Raw genomic sequence first — 20,786 nt, 5'->3', positions numbered from 1 at the left:
CTAGCACAGTGAACAACACAAATGCTCTAGTTTATTAATCAAAATAAAGATTTTTTTTTATCCTAATCATCTCTACTATTGAGTCTATTGGTACTGGGCACTCACTGGTAGAGATTCATCTCTTTTGTCCAATATACAATCCAAATTCTGGAAAAGAAGCTAAGAGGCTAATAGAATTTTTACAAGCGATTTATATTAGCATTAATTATATTGGCCTACAAAAATGTCCCCCATCCCTTCCAAAGAGTCTAAGTAAAATTACTATGAGAGAAAATAACATAATTAAAGAAATAAGTGAAGGGACTATGGACAAAAATGATAACATAGGTATTTAGTGTTAAGAAGAATTATAAAATCTCCCATATACACCACAAAATCAGCTAGTGGTATGGTGGACAGTGCCCTGGAGTCAGAAAGATCAGAATTCAAATCCAAATGCAGACACTTACTACCTTGGTCACTGTACCTCTGTTTCCTTCAGTTTCCTCAACTTTAAAATGGGGTTAATAATACCTCCTACATTGTAGAATTGTCATAGGATCAAATGAAATATTATCTGTAAATGTCTTGAATACATTGTTGTTTAGTCACTTTTTAGTTATGTTTGACTTCATGTCCCCACCTGAGGTTTGGTGGGCAAAGATGCTGAAGTGTTTTGCCATTTCCTTCTTGAGTCATTTTTACAGGTGAGGAAACTGAGGCAAACAGGATTTAATGACTTGCTCAGTCATACTGTCTGAGGCCAGATTTGAACTGAGGAATATGAGTCCTGCTGATACCAGGTCCAGTACACTGTCCACTGTACCACCTAGCTCCATGTAGTAAGATAAATATTTATTCTCTTTCCCCCTCCAGTAAAATGGAAACCATATCCTGTTATTCTCCATCTCCACCTCCCTTTGTAATGTTACCCATTTTTAATTTGTGGCACCAAGATTAGGTAACAATATTCATGAGAAAAAGACCACAGTTTTCAGTACGCAAATTCAACCTCAAGTTATGGTTAATGTTTTCAATGGCTGTTCAGGATGCATCAGGCTGTATTGGATGGAGGTTGGTTTACAGGTTCAGGAATTCAAAGAATTCAAAGAAGACTTAAAGCCTTGGGTATAAATATGTCCTATGGGACTAGGTAATATATCCAAATGAAAATACAATGGGACAGAGCTATAAGACCATGACCTCTCTCTTTTAATTTGAAAGTTTTTGCTCAGTGAGATAAACTTGCATAATTTAAAAGTAGCAGCTCCTCGGCTTCCGGTTAAGATGGCGGCTTAGAGAAAGCTGAAGTTCAGATCTCCGGAAAACCCTTCCCGACCGATCTCAAACTAGAAGCTCCTAAGGCGCCGAAACTCAAAACGATCAACAGCACAGACCCTGGGAACCCTCCTCCTGGACCTGGACCCGGTTCAAAAGGTACGGCTCCCCTTAAAAGCCAGAACCCGAGATCCCTCGGACCTCAGGGGTAGGAGCGCAGAGTCCAAGGCTCCCGGAAGCGGCAGCCGCGCCGGGCTCAGAGAGCAGGGTCTGAGGAACAACAACCCTCAGGGTCTTCTACCCAAGTCCCAGTCCGGGTGAAAGTTACTGCCTGGGGCTTCCGCTGCAAAGAGCCGGTCGGTCAAAGAGCCGGTAGGTCCGGGTGAAAGTTACTGCCTGGGGCCTCCGCTGCAGAGAGCTGGTCGGTCCGGGTGAAAGTTACTGCCTGGGGCTTCCGCTGCAGAGAGCTGGTCAAAACAACAGCAACCCTCAGGGCGGGCAAGACAGCCTCACGGGCTGGATCCTGCTATCCAAGTCTCAGTGAAAGTCTGTGCTCTCGGAGCTTGGGGAAGCGGCAGCCCATCCCCCCGCAGGCCGACGAAACAGCCTCACGGCCAGGGATTCTGAAGGCAACTTCCGGAAATCGAGCCAGGGGGAGAGTGTGGCCTCGTGGTCCGACCCTTCCATTCCAGTTCCAGTGAGGCATATTCAGTTTAACCCAGGGAACGCTCATAGAACCAACATCTGCCCAGGACTAAAGCCTCGGATCACCAGAGATAAGAAAAGCTAATCCTCCACATTCAGAGATGACAAACTCCACAGAAGCACAGAAGCCCCAAAATACCAAGAAAAATAAGAAGAAAGGGGCGACTCTGGACACATTCTATGGAGCCAAAATACAAAATACAGAGCAGATAGAAGAAGATATACAAGAAAATTCTCCAAAATCTTCCAAAGGAAATAGAAACTCTCCACAAACCCATGAAGAATTTGAATCAGAAAGGACCAAAAAGATGGAAGCCCTCTGGGAGGAAAAGTGGGAAATGATGCAAAAGAAATTCACGCATCTACAAAACCAGTTTGACCAAACTGTAAAAGAAAACCAGGCTTTAAAGCAAGAACTAATAAAGCAAAGCCAAAACACCAAGAAATTAGAAGAGAACATAAAATATCTCACCGACAAGGTGATAGATCTGGAAAACAGGGGGAGAAGAGAAAATTTAAGAATAATTGGACTCCCAGAAAAGCCAGAAATAAACACCAAACTGGACATGGTGATACAAGATATAATCAAAGAAAATTGCCCAGAGATTCTAGAACAAGGGGGCAATACATCCACTGACAGAGCTCACAGAACACCTTCTACACTAAACCCCCAAAAGACAACTCCCAGGAATGTAATTGCCAAATTCCAAAGCTATCAAACAAAAGAAAAAATCCTACAGGAAGCCAGAAAAAGACAATTTAGATATAAAGGAATGCCAATCAGGGTCACACAAGACCTTGCAAGTTCTACGCTGAATGATCGTAAGGCATGGAACATGATCTTCAGAAAGGCAAGAGAGCTGGGTCTCCAACCAAGAATCAGCTACCCAGCAAAACTGACTATATACTTCCAAGGGAAAGTATGGGCATTCAACAAAATAGAAGACTTCCAACTTTTTGCAAAGAAAAGACCAGAGCTCTGTGGAAAGTTTGATACCGAAAATCAAAGAGCAAGGAATACCTGAAAAGGTAAATATTAAGGAAAGGGGAAAAATGTTATCTTCTTTTACTCAAACTCTCTTCTATAAGGACTATATTTATATCAACCTATGTATACTAATATGTGGGGAAAATGTAATGTATAAATAGGGGGTAAAGAAAGACCAAATAGAATAATGGTTCTCACACAAAGATTCACAGGGGAAGGGGAGGGGAAGAAAACTCCTATAAGAAGGAGAGGAAGAGAGGGGGGGGGGGGTTTACTTAAACCTCAATCTCAGGGAAATCAACTCTGAGAGGGAAAAACATCCAGATCCATTGGGATCTTGAATTCTATCTTACCCAACAAGGGTAAGGAGAAGGGAAAACCAAGGGGGGGAGGGGGAGAGGGAGAACAAAAAGGGAGGGAAAGAGAGGGGGGAGGGGGAGGGAACAAAAAGGGAGGGACTAAAAAGGGAAACATCAAGGGAGGGGACAAGGGGGACTGATTCAAAGTAAATCACTGGACTAAAAGGTAGAGCCGAAGAAGAAAAGGTTAGAATTAGGGAAGGCAATCAAAATGCCAGGGAGTCCACAAATGACAATCATAACTTTGAACGTGAATGGGATGAACTCACCCATAAAACGTAGACGAATAGCAGAATGGATTAGAATCCAAAACCCTACCATATGTTGTCTTCAAGAAACACACATGAGGCGGGTTGACACCCACAAGGTCAGAATTAAAGGATGGAGTAAGACCTTCTGGGCCTCAACTGATAGAAAGAAGGCAGGAGTGGTAATCATGATATCTGATAAAGCCAATGCAAAAATAGACCTGATCAAAAGGGATAGGGAAGGTAATTATATTTTGTTAAAAGGGACTCTAGACAATGAGGAAATATCATTAATCAACATGTATGCACCAAATAATATAGCACCCAAATTTCTAATGGAGAAACTAGGAGAATTGAAGGAAGAAATAGACAATAAAACCATACTAGTGGGAGACTTAAACCAACCATTATCAAATTTAGATAAATCAAATCAAAAAATAAATAAGAAAGAGGTAAAAGAAGTGAATGAAATCTTAGAAAAATTAGAATTAATAGACATATGGAGAAAAATAAATAGGGATAAAAAGGAATACACCTTCTTCTCAGCACCACATGGCACATTCACAAAAATTGACCATACATTAGGTCACAGAAACATAGCACACAAATGCAAAAAAGCAGAAATAATGAATGCAGCCTTCTCAGATCACAAGGCAATAAAAATAATGATTAGCAATGGTACATGGAAAACCAAATCTAAAACCAATTGGAAATTAAACAATATGATACTCCAAAACCGTTTAGCTAAAGAAGAAATCATAGAAACAATTAATAATTTCATCAAGGAAAATGACAATGGCGAAACATCCTTTCAAACCTTTTGGGATGCAGCCAAAGCGGTAATCAGAGGCAAATTCATATCCCTGAAAGCTCATATTAACAAACAAGGGAGAGCAGAGATCAATCAATTGGAAATGCAATTGAAAAAACTCGAAAGCGATCAAATTAAAAACCCCCAGCAGAAAACCAAAATAGAAATCCTAAAAATTAAGGGAGAAATTAATAAAATCGAAAGTGATAGAACTATTGATTTAATAAATAAGACAAGAAGCTGGTACTTTGAAAAAACAAACAAAATAGACAAAGTACTGGTCAATCTAATTAAAAAAAGGAAGGAAGAAAAGCAAATTCACAGCATTAAAGATGAAAAGGGGGACAGCACCTCCAATGAGGAGGAAATTAAGGCAATCATTAGAAATTACTTTGCCCAATTATATGGCAATAAATACACCAATTTAGGAGAAATGGATGAATATATACAAAAATACAAACTGCCTAGACTAACAGAAGAGGAAATAGAATTCTTAAATAATCCCATATCAGAAATTGAAATCCATCAAGCCATCAAAGAACTTCCTAAGAAAAAATCCCCAGGGCCTGATGGATTCACCTGTGAATTCTATCAAACATTCAGAGAACAGTTAACCCCAATACTATACAAACTATTTGACATAATAAGCAAAGAGGGAGTTCTACCAAACTCCTTTTACGACACAAACATGGTACTGATTCCAAAACCAGGCAGGTCAAAAACAGAGAAAGAAAACTATAGACCAATCTCCCTAATGAATATAGATGCAAAAATTTTAAATAGGATACTAGCAAAAAGACTCCAGCAAGTGATCAGAAGGATCATTCACCATGATCAAGTAGGATTCATACCAGGGATGCAGGGCTGGTTCAACATTAGGAAAACCATCCACATAATTGACCACATCAACAAGCAAACTAGCAAGAACCACATGATTATCTCAATAGATGCAGAAAAAGCCTTTGATAAAATACAACACCCATTCCTATTAAAAACACTAGAAAGCATAGGAATAGAAGGGTCATTCCTAAAAATAATAAACAGTATATATCTAAAACCAACAGCTAATATCATCTGCAATGGGGATAAACTAGATGCATTCCCAATAAGATCAGGAGTGAAACAAGGATGCCCATTATCACCTCTACTATTTGACATTGTACTAGAAACACTAGCAGTAGCAATTAGAGAAGATAAAGAAATTGAAGGCATCAGAATAGGCAAGGAGGAGACCAAGTTATCACTCTTTGCGGATGACATGATGGTCTACTTAAAGAATCCTAGAGATTCAACCAAAAAGCTAATTGAAATAATCAACAACTTTAGCAAAGTTGCAGGATACAAAATAAACCCACATAAATCATCAGCTTTTCTATATATCTCCAACACAACTCAGCAGCAAGAACTAGAAAGAGAAATCCCATTCAAAATCACCTTAGACAAAATAAAATACCTAGGAATCTATCTCCCAAGACAAACACAGGAACTATATGAACACAACTACAAAACACTCGCCACACAACTAAAACTAGACTTGAACAATTGGAAAAACATTAACTGCTCATGGATAGGACGAGCCAATATAATAAAAATGACCATCCTACCCAAACTTATTTATCTATTTAGTGCCATACCCATTGAACTACCAAAATACTTCTTCACTGATTTAGAAAAAACCATAACAAAGTTCATTTGGAAGAACAAAAGATCAAGGATATCCAGGGAAATAATGAAAAAAAACACATATGATGGGGGCCTTGCAGTCCCAGACCTCAAACTATATTACAAAGCTGCAGTCATCAAAACAATTTGGTACTGGCTAAGAAACAGAAAGGAAGATCAGTGGAATAGACTGGGGGAAAACGACCTCAGCAAGACAGTATACGATAAACCCAAAGATCCCAGCTTTTGGGACAAAAATCCACTATTCGATAAAAATTGCTGGGAAAATTGGAAGACAGTGTGGGAGAGACTAGGAATAGATCAGCACCTCACACCCTACACCAAGATAAATTCAAAATGGGTGAGTGACTTAAACATAAAGAAGGAAACCATAAGTAAATTGGGTAAACACAGAATAGTATACATGTCAGACCTTTGGGAGGGGAAAGGCTTTAAAACCAAGCAAGATATAGAAAGAATCACAAAATGTAAAATAAATAATTTTGACTACATTAAACTAAAAAGCTTTTGTACAAACAAAACCAATATAACTAAAATCAGAAGGGAAACAACAAATTGGGAAAAAATCTTCATAGAAACCTCTGACAAAGGTTTAATTACTCATATTTATAATGAGCTAAATCAATTGTACAAAAAATCAAGCCATTCTCCAATTGATAAATGGGCAAGGGAAATGGATAGGCAGTTCTCAGATAAAGAAATCAAAACTATTAACAAGCACATGAAGAAGTGCTCTACATCTCTTATAATCAGAGAGATGCAAATCAAAACAACTCTGAGGTATCACCTCACACCTAGCAGATTGGCTAACATAACAGCAAAGGAAAGTAATGAATGCTGGAGGGGATGTGGCAAAGTAGGGACATTAATTCATTGCTGGTGGAGTTGTGAACTGATCCAACCATTCTGGAGGGCAATTTGGAACTATGCCCAAAGGGCGACAAAAGAATATCTACCCTTTGACCCAGCCATAGCACTGCTGGGTCTGTACCCCAAAGAGATAATGGACACAAAGACTTGTACAAAAATATTCATAGCTGCGTTCTTTGTGGTGGCCCAAAACTGGAAAACGAGGGGATGCCCATCAATTGGGGAATGGCTGAACAAACTGTGGTATATGTTGGTGATGGAATACTATTGTGCTCAAAGGAATAATAAAGTGGAGAAGTTCCATGGAGACTGGAACAACCTCCAGGAAGTGATGCAGAGCGAGAGGAGCAGAACCAGGAGAACATTGTACACAGAGACTAATACACTGTGGTATAATCGAACGTAATGGACTTCTCCATTAGGGGCGGTGTAATGTCCCTGAACAACTTTCAGGGATCCAGATGAAAAAAAACACCATTCATAAGCAAAGGATAAACTATGGGAGTGGAAACACCGAGAAAAAGCAACTGCCTGAATACAGAGGTTGAGGGGACATGACAGAGGATAGACTTTAAATGAACACTCTAATGCAAATACTATCAACAAAGCAATGGGTTCAAATCAAGAAAACATCTAATGCCCAGTGGACTTACGCGTCGGCTATGGGGGTGGGGGGGAGGAAAAGAAAATGATCTATGTCTTTAACGACTAATGCTTGGAAATGATCAAATAAAATATATTTAAAAAAAAAAAAGTAGCAGCTCCTCAAAACAATGGGTAAAAACAATGAAATTTCTCCATCATCATTTAAATGAACATTTCTGATAATTTTCATAATACCTAATTATTAAGAGTATATCCAATAAGATGCATGTACATGTATCTAAATGATATCTTATTCAACTCACTTTCATTATTTGGTTTTATTTATACAAACACACACACTATATGTATAAATTGTTTTTCATAGTGTTGGGTCATTACAATTACTTTATGCATACTTTAATCATAGGAATTCCTACATCATATATCCTTGACATACAAAGGTGATGAAAGATATTTTGGAAAACCCCAAGTATAAGAAAAAACTTTTTAAAATGTCCTGAGGCTTAATAATTTAGACAAATCTTTTAGGCATAATCAGGAAATATTTTTTAAATTCTTAAATACATGATTATATATGTATATAAAGAGAAAGAGAGGAAAAACAGGAGGGAATGAGGGAGGGATAGAGAGGGGGGAAAGGTAGGGAAGGAAGGAGAGAGAGAGAGAGGGGAGGGAAGGAAGGGAGAAAAGGAAGAAAGAGACAGAGAGAGATAGAGAGAGAGAGAGAGAGAGAGAGAGAGAGAGAGAGAGAGAGAGAGAGAGAGAGAGAGAGAGAGAGAGAGAGAGAGATCTTAATTCCATTAGTTGGGCACAGGATTAACCAATAAACTAAATGTAATGAAAACAAATACATTTTATATGAAAACATTATTTCTCGATTTGGACTTAGATGAAATGATGAATTTCTCTACTAGAAATCAGGGCATTTACTTTCCAGTGCTGGGTCTGTTCTTGCCTAGATCAACCTTGAGTAATTTAGAACTCACTCTGGGCTTTAATTTCTCAAATAAAAACTGATTATATGAACTCTAAGGCCCCTTTCAGTTCTAACATTATATTTGATTACAATTCTATTTTAATATAATTTTGACATGATACCCTAAATCGATATAGTCATACTCAGAATAAGTATAACAGAGATGAAGTCACTCCTATATGTATTTATTCTCTCATGCTTGATGAAAAGTAGTTTGAGATAAGCATTTCTAGAATTAAAAACACCAGTCTCCACTCTAAGTAAAATTGTGCCTTCTGCTGAGACTAATAGCCAATTGTTTTTTTTGTTTTTTTTATATACTGTTTTACATTTAGAGTACTCGGAAGTCAAAATGTGTGGCATTTTTCACTTTGCCAATCTCATGCTGAATCAATGGCATGCTATCAAATAAAGAAATCCAAAATGAGACCAGGCAGTCCTTGGGGATCAAAGAATTTGCCAATCCTCATAATTTAGAAAGAAATCTGTTAAAGATGGTTGTGGGATTTTCACACTGTGAATCTAAACCACCCCATGATAGGGTTTATATTTCATCTAATCAGCAAGTTGGAAACTATAAAAAGAGTCCTAAGTGGCATTGGGGGAAAAAATTAAAATTTGGATTGTAATATGCAGAGCCCTTCCTTCCCCTACATATGTTGCAGTAAAATAAAACTTCTGAGTCTCGTAAATAATTCTTCCTGAAAAAAGAAAAAGAATAAAGCAGTCTTTCCAAATTATGTCTTAGATGCAGGAAACATAAAATAAAAAGCTTCAAGAACAGAAATACCAGCTCTTGGGAATCCTGCATCCAGAGTATTTGTCAAAGTTGAGACTTTTGCATATTACATATGTGTGAACACTCTTGATTTTTCTTCTCAAGATAATCTTCTTTGTCTACTGGACATCATGAAATAAGAGATTTGAAAACCTACAATATGCCTTTTGAGAGAAATTTGCAGATGGCACTTTATCAATCCAATTGAAAATATAAAAATTCCACCTCAATCTATATTCCACTTAAAAACATTTCAACAATGGAATGGTACTGGCAAGAATTCCATGTACTCATTTTCAGATCTGAAGCTGTCTGAATCATCCCTATGAGACCAAAATCACTGGAGGTAACAAAAGTAAAAAACAAAATTGTTTTTGTCATGGGTTTGTCAAAGACAAACTCTTTGAAGAGAAATCACTACCATGCTTAACCTTAAGACCTGGAATAAATATATTTGCTAACATATTTTGTTGATCACCAAAATGTATGCAAATGAAATATCAATGATTAGTTATTCCAAAGTCTAAAATGACACCCCAAATTCACAGATATCTAAGGATTATAGCAGATAATTTAAAGAAATTAAAAAGACCAATGAGTCATTTCGGTACAGTAGAGAGAATGCTGAATTTGGAATTAGGAAGACCTTAATTCACATCTGACTTCAAACATTTACTGGCTGTTTTATTGTGGGCAAGTCACTTAACTACTCTTTGCCTCTGTTTGCTTAACTATAAAAAGGGATTAATAGCACCTATCTTACAAGGTTAGATGAGGATCAAATGAGATAAGATTTATAAATGCTTTGAATAACTCTGCCAAATCATGAGCTCTAAATAAATGCTTATTCCCTTCCCATCTCCCCCCAAAAGATAATAGCTTGAACCCACATTTATCCTTCCACACATGTTGAGATACTTATCCTCCTTATAGGCCCAGCTCATGTGTCACTGCATTCACAAAAGTTTTCCTTATTGCTTTGCAAATCTTAAAATATTGTATGACTATCATTCATTATGGTCCATCTCTCACATCCTAAATACCTTGTATGCATTGAGTACTTCACTGATATCCATTAGGTTCAATTGCTTACTAGCAAGAATTCATTGCAAACCTCACCAAAAGAAAGACTAATTAATTTAGAAGATGAAGAAGAATATAAAAGCTCAGATGATCATCAATGAAATTTCAGCCAATGCTGGTCTTTAAAATATCATTTTCAAGTAAATGCTATTGAGGTTATTCCATGAATAAGCCAGATTCTTTTTCCCATACTTCCATCAAGCTTCTTCAAGGTTAGCATCCCCTTGATGTACTGACACACAAAAAAAAACCAAAGCCTTCCTTCTAACTCCACTCCAGGATAATTTAAGGTTGCTCTGAATCATCTATACACTCGTGCCAGATTCCTCTTGTAAGTCACAGTATTCATCTGTAAGGCAGCCACAGTTATGGTAGTGCCTAGGTCCATCCTGGAAGACTACATAATGAATAATGTGCCAACACTCATAATGGAATGCTGGAGTCATGAGCTACCTCTCCAGACCAGACATGGGAAAGCCACTCAGAATTTCTCAATACAGTTTCATGCTAAGAGCTCGAATTTGTGCCTAATGGGGATGCTGGATACTCACTGTCAAAGCCAAGAGTTTCCCATAGGTGAGATGAGCAGGGATATGGTCAGTCTTAGATCTCAAGGATTCCACATACCAATGTTCTGCCTCTGGTAGTTTGCTTAGCCTCAGGTAGGCTTCACCTGGAAAAAAATACATTAAAAGTCACAAGATACAAGATAAAAGTCACAAGATACTACTGCTGAGGCTATTCCTTACCATTATTCTTACCACTTAATAGTCCATTCCCAGTCATTTGGAAGAGGAAATCATTCACTCCACAAGTTTTCATTGATTACCAGTGAAATTGTAATTTTTTTTTTATTAGGCACCAAGTGGAATGGGGAAAAATAAAACACACTTAAGATAGGCTCCAGCTAAGACGAGGCATTTGGGTGTCCATAGCAAGGCTTAAAAATGGCACCCTCCCTGTTGGGTTATTAGAGATACTTAATATATTAACTGGAAACATTTGATAAAGAGAATGAACAAAGGAAAAAAAAAGATGAACACTATGTTATTGCAATGAATGACCTAGTTTAGTCCCTGTTAGGAATTGAGATGTCTTTTCAGAGGTGGGGGAACATGGGAATGAAATATTGAACATGCTATCAGATGCTACTGATATGCTGATTAGTTTTGCTGAACTATGTGTGTGTGTGTGTGTGTATGCAAATCTTTGCTACAAGGGATGCCTGTTTCTTTCTCTAATAAAGGGAAGTTAAGAGAGAGAGAGACAGAGAGAGAAAGAGAGAGAGAGAGAGAGAGAGCGAGAGAGAGCGAGAGAGACAGAGTCAGAGAGACAAAGAGAGAATCAGAGACAGAGAGACAGAGAGTGAGAATATTTAAGAATGTCAGTAATGTTAAAAAAGAAAGAATCAGTATTCCTTAAGTACATATATTTGCCAGGTATAATGTTAATTAATACTAACAAAAATAAAAGCTAACATTTATATACTGCATGAATATTTGCAAAGTACTATGCTTTGCAATTATTATTATTATTAAGCAATTATATTAACAAAGAGACCAGTAACTGTCTTAACAAGCTAATATCTGACTTTGATCTTATGCGGAATGGAAGTCCAGGGTAACACCAGTTAAGAGAACAAGTTTATTTATTAAGTGTTATGGAATAGGGTGGTAAGATGAGGCATATTACCTCATAAAAGAATGAAAACAGTAGAAAAGAAAACAAGATTGCCAAAAGTATGAACAAACAAGACTGTCCCAAGAGAATAAAAACATGAAGATTGATGTCAAAAATTAGGTGTAAAATGTAACAGATGTTACGGATTTTTTTATTTTTAAAAATAACATCCATTCATATCATAGATAAACTATAAACCACTCCATTTGACTCTAGCACATAAGATGATAATGTCTTAAAGAATAGCTAAGAACATTCCGGCTTTGCCACTCTATCAGCTGTGTGACTTTGAGTAAATGCCTTCTCTCTCTGGGCCTCAGTTTCTCCATCTGAAAAATGTGGTGGATTGGACTAGACGTTCCCTTCTAGTAATAAATCTATTTATTTGTGTGTACATATTTCTATCATTTCACAGTCAACTCTGTATCCATTGAACTGATATTGGACATAATTTATACACTGTATTTAGCAGGGAGAAATATTTTCTACTCCATCTAAAATCATACTTTTACTTAATGAAACCATTCATGACCAGTCACTGCTACGCACTAGCTCATTAAATAAAATCTATGTGCCATAATGCAGATGAACAGTTAAAGCTATCCATGATAGTAGAGTTGATACATGTATTTTTTTTGTCTTTTAACTTTTTAAGTTTGAAATCTTATAGGACCCCTACAAACGCACAACCATCAGGATTAGAGTTGGAAGAGACTTTTGAGATCATGACAGGCACTCACAATCTCTCCTTAGAGAAGGAGAAACAAAAGCCCACAGAGGAGAATTGTGTTAACCAAAGTCAAATGGGAATAGTAAAGAAAATTTGCTGCCCCCTGACACTAATTTGGTACCCTTTTTATAGCATCCCTTTGACTGGCTATGACTCCGATTTTTATGATTTTATAAAATGTTTCAATTTAATATAATTTTCTCTTATTTAATTTTTCAAAAATCAAAAAACATATTTTATTCTATGTTACCAGTATTCATGGATGGTATGTAGCAGAAGATGAACAGAAAAAAAAAAGATTGGATTTTTAAAGTTATACTAGATAGATTTATAATGCCTAAAAAGAAAAAAAATCTCACTGTATTATTTTACCTAATAACATGAAACCAGTGCTTCTAAACTAATGAAATTCTCACTGATACAATATATGATTGATTATTAGGTAGAGAGTCACCTTTGCTAACTGCCTACTCTCTGGCCCATTTACTTCAGTTAGTACTGGTGTGCAACTCATTAATTAGCAACATACCTAAGATGAAAAAAACCTGAAAGGTTTGATAATATGTCTTATTGAACATGAGAAAATTAATAGATTCATATCCATCTTTTTTTGTGCAAAATCATTCTATTTAGCACATTCAAACCTATCAGTTTTGTTTTATATGAGTTATTCTTTCAATACTAAATATATTTCTTTTTTCCAAACTAGAAATACATAAATATTCTTTGTTTTTTCCAGTTTTTTAATGATTTTCTCTTATGCTTAGATTTCTGATCATTAATCTGGTTAAACTAGAATATTTCATATAGTATGAGCAATAAATCCAAATCTTTGTCCCCTCCAGAGATCTAGTTATCCATCATTGACCTCAAATCTCAAAACAACCCAGAAAGAAAACTATGTAATATCATGTAGTATTTCAAAGATATTTTGAATATTCAAGAGGCAGTATGGTATAAGGAAAAAATGTTATTGGTTTTGAAGTAACAAGAGATCAATGTTCAAATCTGTTATTAGATATAGAATAATGGATAAGTTACTTTAACCTCTCCAAAGCTCCCTACTGGTTGAAATTCATTCATTTCCAGAACTTTCAGGCTGTAGTCCCACTACCTTGATTAGTAAATGTCTCACCTGACCCACTATTTTAGGTAGGCCTTTGTCATATGTTTTCATTTCTTCTTAGCCCTTGTCTTTTCCACAGAGGCTCAGAAGTCTCAAATACTATACCTCTTCTCTACCCCTCATCTGCTTATTATTCAGTTATTTTTCAGTTGTGTCCAACTCTTTGTGACCCCTCTTAGAAGTTCTCTTGGCAAGAGATACTTCAGTGGTTTGTCATTTCCTTCTCCAGCTCATTTTATAGAAGAAGAAACTGAAACAAATAGGGTGAAGGGACTTGTTCAGGGTCCTACTGATAAAAAGTGTGTATGGATGGTTTCGTAGGAAGTTCTTCCTGACTCCTGAACTAGCATTCTGTCTCCTGTGCCACCTAGCTTATTTCTGGAGCCTAGAGTAGATCAATATTGCCATTGTTCTTGGAAGGGCTCTATTATTCCACTCCTTCGTGACCCAAAAATACCACCCTAGCACCTTTCCAAACCAAAGATTTCCTCCATGGTAACAATATTCTGGCTACATTATCCCCCACATTGGAATGGATATTCCTTTGGGACTATGACTCTTGTTGCATTTATATTTATATCCCCACTGCTAAGTGCAGTTCTTCATACCTAATATAGACTAAAAATTGTTTTTTCATTCATAAATGGGTTTGATACATCATCAGAGCACCTTCGATATTGTCTCTTCACACAGATAGCTCTTAGCACAATGCTTGGCACATAAACATCTTTTAAGAAATGTTTAATGAATGAATGTAGAATCGGCAAAGAGTCTGTTCCCAAAAGAGTTGAAACGTGAAGACTATATAAATGTCAAAAAATGGGAATAATATACCTATGTTCTTTGTGGTGACAAAAAATTGGAGAATGAGGGGATGCCCTTCAATTAGGGAATAGCTGAACAAATTGTGGTATCTGTTGGTGATGGAATACTATTGTGCTGGAAGGGATAATGAACTAGAGGAATTCCATGTGAACTGGAATGACCTCCAGGAATTGATGCAGAGTGAGAGGAGCAGAACCAGGAGAACATTGTACACAGAGATGGATACACTGTGGCACAATCAAATGTAACCGATTCCTCTATTAGCAGCAATGCAATGACCCAGGGCAATTCTGAGGGACCTATGAAAAAGAACACTATCCACATCTAGAGGAAGAACTGTGAGAGTAGAAACACAGAAGAAAAACAACTGCTTGATCACATAGGTTGATGGGGATATGAATGGGGATGTAGATTCTAAACAATCACCCTGGTGCAAATGTCAATAATATGTAAAACCCAGTGGAATTGTGCATCAGCTACAGGAGGGGTGGAGAGAACATGAATCATGTAAACATGGAAAAATATTCTAAATTAATTAATTAAATAAAATTTTCAAAATTTAAAAATTTGGGGGGAATAAGTTGGAGAGATACTAGCATATGTATGAATATTATGTAGCTCATTCCAGTCTGCTAAGCTTTAGTCTCTTTATGCTACTGTAGTGAAGCTTTTCTCTCCTTTTCTTTTTTCTTTTTTTTCTTTTTTTCTTTTTGGTTATTTTCAAACAGCTGCCTACTGGGAAATCAAGGAATCTTCAAAAAAGGCCTAAAACACCTTCTGAATCACCTTTGGCCTCTTATCTTCATCTAATTCTCTTGAGCTCCACTCTTGGGGAATCTCATTGACTCTTTGAATCAGGCTCTCCTAAGAGGCAATGCCATAAGCAGGGAGATCCTGAAGCCTTTTCTCTAAAGCCAGGTAGTGCTGTGAAAGGGACTTAATCTTTGGGCTCTGCATTTATTTATTTACTTCCTTTTTGCTTTAGGTGTTGGTAATAGAGCCTCCAATCTGGTGACTCTGGAAAGGTCAGGAAGGAACCTTGTGTTCTGGCATTCCAGAGCCTGGGTTTTAGAGCCACAGTGTATCCCTATGTTCTGAGGAATATGGAGTCACCTTTGGGAGGAGACTCCACAACTTGAACTCGATGGGTTCAGTGTCATGTAGGAACCAAGCTAAGAGTTAATCTACTCTCCTAATAGACTGAGATGAGGATACAGAGGTAATGTGTAGAGTATGCCTCCATTGTTGTATTGGGGGGGGGGATGTTTGTACCCCTATGCTTGTAACATTTGCAAAGTAAATATTCCTCAGTAAAACCTAATCACTAGGAACAGTTGATGGCTTGGTGGATAGTGACCGAGCCTGGAGATGGAAAGTCCTGGGTTCAAATCTGGACTGAGACACTTCCTAGCTGTGTGACCCTGGGCAAGTCACTTAACCCCCATTACCTAGCCCTTACCACTCTTCAGCCTTTTACCAATATTTAGTATCAATTCTAAGACATAAGGTAAGAATTAAAAAACAACAACAACTAATCACTATTAAGGGATTAAATGGAATGGGGCCAACAGTCACTGGCATTTAACAGTGGTACAAACACAACCAGTGGGCTTGTGCTGATAGCAGTGAGGAGAGACACCACAAAGCCTTCAGGATACCCTAGAACTTGACAGGCAGACAGGCCTGCCTCTGGGAGAGCGAGACCAGAAGTAAATGATACACATTCATTCATTGACTCATTAATTCATTCATCTATAAAACTGAAAGGAACACTAACTATAAAATGAGATCATGTGTTTAAACTGTTTTTTGAAAACCTTAAACAGCCATATGAATGTGTGATATTATTAGATGTAAAAAGTATAATTTCACCACATAAATTCACCCTATATTTTCTATATTTAATAATTATAACAATAATAATAACAATAACTGGAGAAAAAATTATAGGGAGATTTGGAAAAGAGTTGGATATACTTTCCATCATTGATGGGTTGTTGGTTGAATCCCTGGAGGAAATACTTACAATGATGAAATCATAGTTCTACTGGAACATATGGAAAGTATAAAACAAATCAGTTCTTAGAATAAACAGGAGCTTTTCTAAGACATGTTTGATATACACTTCTCCAACTCATTTGCAGATTTGCATGTAAGTTAGCAAATTCCTCTCTCTTCCATGGCTTGTAGGGTTAAAAGCAGAATGGCAATTTGCCTCAGTTTTAATTTACTTAGTCATACATATCGAGGTAGAAGAAGATGAAAGAGCAACAGCAGATGGCTAGCCCTTAAAAATAACTTTTTTATATAAAATATACCCAAACTGATTCTTACAAGGGAAAGCTCAGTCTATGAGGTGTACTGCATATGATACTTTATTCCTTAAATCAAGAGCTGTAGGCACAAAATGTTCTATGCTAACAAAATTATAAAATCTGAAAACATAACTACAAACATCAATAGCTATGGGTGGAATATGGTTGGACAACTTGATCTTGCTTTCAGAGTATATTAGGATTGTAAAATAGAAATTCTAGAAAGGGAAGCAAACTCGAGTATCAAGAGGGAACATGGTGCCATGGAATGAGCAATGGAGCTATGTTCAAGAGATCTGGGGGAAGTCTTGGTTCTCTTATTTGTTGAGTGACCATGAATAAATCACGTACATACTCCAAGCTCCAAGGTGATTCCACCCTCTCCTTTTAATGGGAGAGGGAGTAGTAATACTTTCATGAATTGCCTCACAAAATTGTTAGGAGGCATTTTGTAAACCACAAGGTGCTTTGGAGGTTTGTACTAACAATTTTGTTACCAAAAATCAAGAACACATCAAATAAGTATTCAAAAGAATTACTAATGGAATCCTCAAGGCTTTGCTTATTGGCTGTCTTTCATTTCTGAATAAGACAGTTTAGAGATCACTATCCGTGATTTGAGCAGCATTGGGGATTCCCCATAAGGAAAATCCTTCTCTAAAAGATCAACTAATCTTTGTGATTTTTGGTCTTAGAGACTAGCATGGTGCTCCTTTAACTTAAGGTTAAGTAACATTGCCACACATTCAATACGCATCAGGGGAAACATTACACCAAGTGCAATCCCTTAACCTTAAAAGATAATAAAAATATAAAAATATCACAAAGGGAACTTGTCAGAGAGCGGTGGGGAGGATGGCTGGAAAGATTGTAATTTCACAATGAAAAGAAAAGGAAATATATCCAGGGATTTGGTAAGGTCATCTATCCTCAAAGGACAATTATTTTTTCTTAATGGATAATAAACAAAGGGAGGGGGGCAGCTGGGTAGCTCAGTGGATTAAGAGTCAAACCTGGAGATGGGAGGTCCTAAGTTCAAATCTGCCTTCAGACAATTTCTAGCTGTGGGACCCTGGGAAAGTCACTTAACCCCCTTTGCCTATCCCTTACCACTCTTCTAACTTGGAACCAATATACAGTATTGATTCCAAGATGGAAGGTAAGGGTTTAAAACAACAACAACAATAAAAAATAAAACAAAAACCCAACAATAACAACACACAAAGGTAGGTATGTGGCAAGCTATAGTATCTAGGAAAAAAAGAAGCAAATTGTAATCATTTGTCCTTTCTTTGCATAGACTAGTAGAACTGAGGTTTTGGTTTGGGTTTGTTTTGTTTTTTCATAAGAAAGAAAAAATGTTTCTAGATTCTCAATTGATCAAGTTCAGCCCTCAGATTTGTTTCTGAACCATTCACAGGCAAGATGAATCTAAAGCTTACATTTAGCTTCAGGCAGATATAAGACAAAATTTAAGACATGATACAGATAATTTTGTTATTTTTCTATCCCACAAAAAGCCTGTGGTCTGAATAATCCAGGCAAAGGCCACCTCCTTATGGGAAGGATGTTGGATTTACTGATGATTCAGTATCCTAGCTCTGAGCAAGTGTCAACTGAACTCATTGCAGTGATGTGATACAGGGATCCAGGATGAGACAGACTGAGCTACGGTGCGGTGCCTGTGCATTTGCCAATATTGAATCTAGCACCTCTCTGCAGAGCATTTCTTATGGCTTAGAGTGCCCTCCATCGCTCCTTCCCTGCCTCTCTGTGCCTTTCAAAACCCTGCCCATTCTCTGAGACCTAAATGGAAATCTGCCTTCTCTATGGATGTTTCCCTGACTATCCTAACCAGAGAGAGTCTCTTTTCTCTAAACCCCTTTAACACTTATTTACTTTAACACCCATTTGGTACTCATATCCTACCTTCTTTCACACCTTTTTCTTTCTTTCTAAATCTGTTTCTTATCTACCTGGTATATCTTAAATTCCAGAAGGTCAAGGATCATTTTGTAAAAATTCTTTATCTTCTTCCAAAGTGTTCTATACATAAGCAGTCAGTGAAGAAAGACATGCCCTTGCAGATAAAGGTGATGGAGACCATTTTAAATCAATCAATGAATTAATCAACATTTATTAAATATGTACTATGTCAGGCAAAAATATATATGAACTCAAATAAAACAGTAAACAAATACAACTTTCAAGGAGATTGCATTATATTTGGAAAGTCAGAAAGAAATATGCATGATCTATATGCACACATATACACATATATGCATGCATATCTATATATTACATATAAAAGATTATTTGTAATACAGATGCATTCATCTATATACACATATCTATATACATACATATAGGTGAAAAAGTTGAGATATTTTAGGAAAAGAGACTAATAATAATTGGGGAAACCAGGGAAGGCTTCATATAGGAGGTGGTATATTAACTAAATCTTGTAGGAAATAAGAATTTTATTGGGAAAATATCTTGGTGTCTTTCTGGTTTTTTTGCCATTTGGGGAACAGACTTAAGGTTAACTCATCTTGTCACCTCATTTTGCAAATGAGGAGGGAGAAGTTGAAAGTTCTGATGACACAGTAAAGAACTGAGGAGTGTGGATTAGTTCAATTTGTGCAAAAGCTATTATAGGTTGAAGGTATGAAGTTGTGCATTGGGCAGTGTGAGTATTGGTGCATTTGTGTTTTGGGAAGAGAGAAGGGATAGGTGAGAGAGAGCCTTGAAGGGAGCTGAAGCAATGGAATCCACAGAATAGTCTAGGGGAGATTTTATAGCCTGTCAGGGCACAGGCCAGTGAATACCTTCAAGGTGAGATATAGGAATGGTGGTACCCGAAGAAAGTAAGCTCTCCCTTTCTAAATATGGTGAAACTTCAGCAAAATCCTCTTTGCCCCTTTTCTGGATATCAATCTGTAGCTGAACCAGAACTTGAACTAGTGTCTATGGACCCCACATCCATTTTCTCCCCATTATATCATGCTGTATAGTGAAATATCTAACATATAAATAAAATGCATACATATATAAGATAAAATAAATATATAATATAGTAATATGGAATAAAATATATACATGTAACATCTTAGCAAATGAGCAAACTTAGGGCACTGGACTTGGAGTTAGGAAAATCCTGGGTTGAAATTCCATCTCAGAAACTTAGTAATTAAATGATCCCTGGCAAATCTTTTAATCTCTCCTTGTTACGTTTCTTGACTTTAAAATTATGAGGTTGTTAATGATTCTGAAGGTACCTTCTAGCTTTAATTCTATGACCTACTCTAACTAGTAAAATAATTTTTATATAATACTTTAAGTTTCATTTTTCTTATTTTTTTTAAGTACTATCTTATCCATTAATTTATTTGAGTCTTAAAAAATTCAAACAAGCTGTAGAGGTATTGTTATTCCCATTTTACAGAGTGGGAAACAAATGGTCCAAGGATAAATGACTTTCCTATAGTCACACAGCTCTAGATGTGGAAGGTGGAATCTGAACTCATGTCTCCTCAAATCCAAATCCAACATTGCTACCTGGTAAAGCATGCAATCTCGCCTACTTTCTTCCTTACCTTTGGTCTTAGAATCAACACTAAGTATTGGAGGAGAACAGTAAGGGCCAGGTAATGGGGGGCTAAATGACTTGCCAAAAGTCTGAGGCCAGAGTTGAACCAAGAACCTCCCATCTCTAAGCCTGGTTCTCTATCCATTAAGTCACTTAG

The 20,786-nt window shown here is 36.9% G+C and overlaps 1 protein-coding gene across 3 annotated transcripts in view; it reads right to left on the bottom strand.

Annotated features, from left to right (window-relative positions):
* TMTC2 (transmembrane O-mannosyltransferase targeting cadherins 2) overlaps positions 1 to 20,786 on the bottom strand; it is a 557,542-nt gene that overhangs the window by 161,232 nt on the left and 375,524 nt on the right. For all 3 annotated transcript variants that reach the window (XM_007503110.3, XM_001364263.4, XM_056798579.1), the window contains one exon: positions 10,916 to 11,037. In XM_007503110.3, coding sequence (XP_007503172.2) covers positions 10,916 to 11,037 — 122 coding nt within the window. The remainder of the gene's footprint in view (positions 1 to 10,915; positions 11,038 to 20,786) is intronic.

This window comes from Monodelphis domestica, chromosome 5, assembly GCF_027887165.1.
Source record: "Monodelphis domestica isolate mMonDom1 chromosome 5, mMonDom1.pri, whole genome shotgun sequence".
Lineage (NCBI taxonomy): Eukaryota > Metazoa > Chordata > Mammalia > Didelphimorphia > Didelphidae > Monodelphis > Monodelphis domestica.
The sequence above is the reverse complement of the archived record's forward strand: the minus strand, read 5'-3'. Positions and strand labels throughout refer to the sequence as shown.